Source organism: Opisthorchis viverrini (assembly GCF_000715545.1).
Source record: "Opisthorchis viverrini unplaced genomic scaffold opera_v5_2000, whole genome shotgun sequence".
Classification (NCBI taxonomy): Eukaryota; Metazoa; Platyhelminthes; class Trematoda; order Opisthorchiida; family Opisthorchiidae; genus Opisthorchis; species Opisthorchis viverrini.
In genome coordinates, this window is record NW_008754054.1 from 1 (window position 1) to 1828 (window position 1828).

Here is a 1828-nt window from a genome sequence, read left to right on the forward strand (position 1 = left end):
AGTGATACTGACACAGGCTTTTCGAGTCAATCCGAATTAGGCCACTTGGAATGTGAGTGAAACTGAGTAGGTACCAGTTGGGATTAGGAAAGTTGACTTTCCCCTTACTCCTAGTTTATAACAAGGATTGAACAGTTATCACATCTCTACTTACGATCATTGAGAAGCCTTCCCGTTCACATTCAATCTGTTTGTCCGTTTCAGTTGGATGCGAAGCTGCTGCCCAACTACCTGAACTGGTGGAATAGTCTGCGACCACGGAGACGGGACAACAATACCAATCGCCCATCATCTTCCACCTCCCATACCCTCTCCACGAATGTCTTTGTCGTATCCGGACCACTGTATCTCGTCTTCCGGATTTCCAGTCTCTTATGCATTTGTTCCCTACTAGCCGGACCGGCGGCTTATTCCGTGGCGAACAGACATTGTACCGTTCGAACAGATCACAAGTCCACTGTGCTAGATCGACTGATTATTCTTTCGGAACCAAAAGCCTTACGGACACACCTCTTTCCACATTGCGCAGATCTGTTACGATGGGCCACCTCGTTGGATATGCCTGTTCTGGGACAGTTGTGCTTCTGCCTACTCTGCATCGTTCTCCAGTCGGTTTTCATCCACAGGCATTGGGCATCTCAGAACAGCTCGAGGACCAGGGGAGTTTGTGCGTCTGTTCTGCTTCTGGACGTAATACTACTTTTGATTGTGAGCAATACAACCGTCTCAATTATTCTCCAAACCACTCTCAATACTGAGACCACAGCTGATCACAATCTATCCATGCGTTTCTGCGGGTATGCAGTCGTAGCCTTCATGGCGATACCGTTACTCTTCGGTGTCTGTTCTAGCCTGGTCACTTGGATCAGATTTTGTTCCAGTGACTGGAAGGCTCAGAAGCAGGTTCTAATAGAATCGTGGCCGAGTGGCAGCTCTTACGACAGTTGTACGAATAGATCTCAACTAGCCAACAGCCACTGCAATTTTTCCACTCGATCCGCTCATCCTGCTTACCATTGTGTTCGCAATTCTGACCCGCTGGAAGAGTTTGGTACGAGACTTCGAGTGTCAACCGACAAACCACTTTTTCGACCGTCCGTCTTCAGCTGTCCTCCAGCCTGGTCTCCTCGGTCGACGGCGTCCTTTTGCACTACACTGACCCCTTCCACAAAAATCGAATCATTTTATTCTTGTCCAGCTTTGTCTGCTTCAAATACACTCCCCCTGCTTCGATCAGACGGTTCGGATGCCAGCGATGCCAGTGAGATCACAAGCGTCAGTCGGTTGAAAAGAAAGCGTCCGTCAACTGTTTGCGGAACCTTTGTCACTCGACGACGCAAATCACGGAGGAGCTACCGAAAACGAAGTGGTCTCCTGCGTTTTTGTTTGTCTCTTTTGTTCGGCCGGATTGAAACTTGGGATGATCTGTTTGCAGAACTGGTTTGTTTGGCCAACGCGCTTCTTGTTGGCATTGTTATTTATGGTATGGGTCGCTTGTTTGTACAGCTGACAGAAGTATTCTAGTTCCTTCGGCTTTTGGGGGGCATTTATTAGCTGTGCGCACCCACATCATTCTGGAACCAGATTTGTGAGTTTGGCTGCACCTTTGTACAGTCACATTCTACAGACTCTTGAAGAATCGTACCACGGTTTTTGCTCTGGTTCGGCAATTATTGTTTTCCAACACATGATCGCGATGAAAATTTGTTTTCGGGGCTAACTGAGGTATATTTTACCAATAGTGTGAGGAGATTTGGTAATTTTTAATTGGGTTTTTGTCCTTCAAGTGAATTCAGTCAATGCTGAAAAGCTAAGAAGCACTGTACAG

The 1828-nt window shown here is 47.2% G+C and overlaps 1 protein-coding gene across 1 annotated transcript; it reads left to right on the forward strand.

Annotated features, from left to right (window-relative positions):
* Positions 1–204: 204 nt before the first annotated feature.
* On the forward strand, positions 205–1524 carry T265_15921 (hypothetical protein; the record flags this gene model as incomplete). Its single annotated transcript, XM_009179349.1, has 1 exon — positions 205–1524. A coding segment is annotated over one exon (1320 nt), but the record flags the coding sequence as incomplete, so codon positions are not given.
* Positions 1525–1828: the final 304 nt, after the last annotated feature.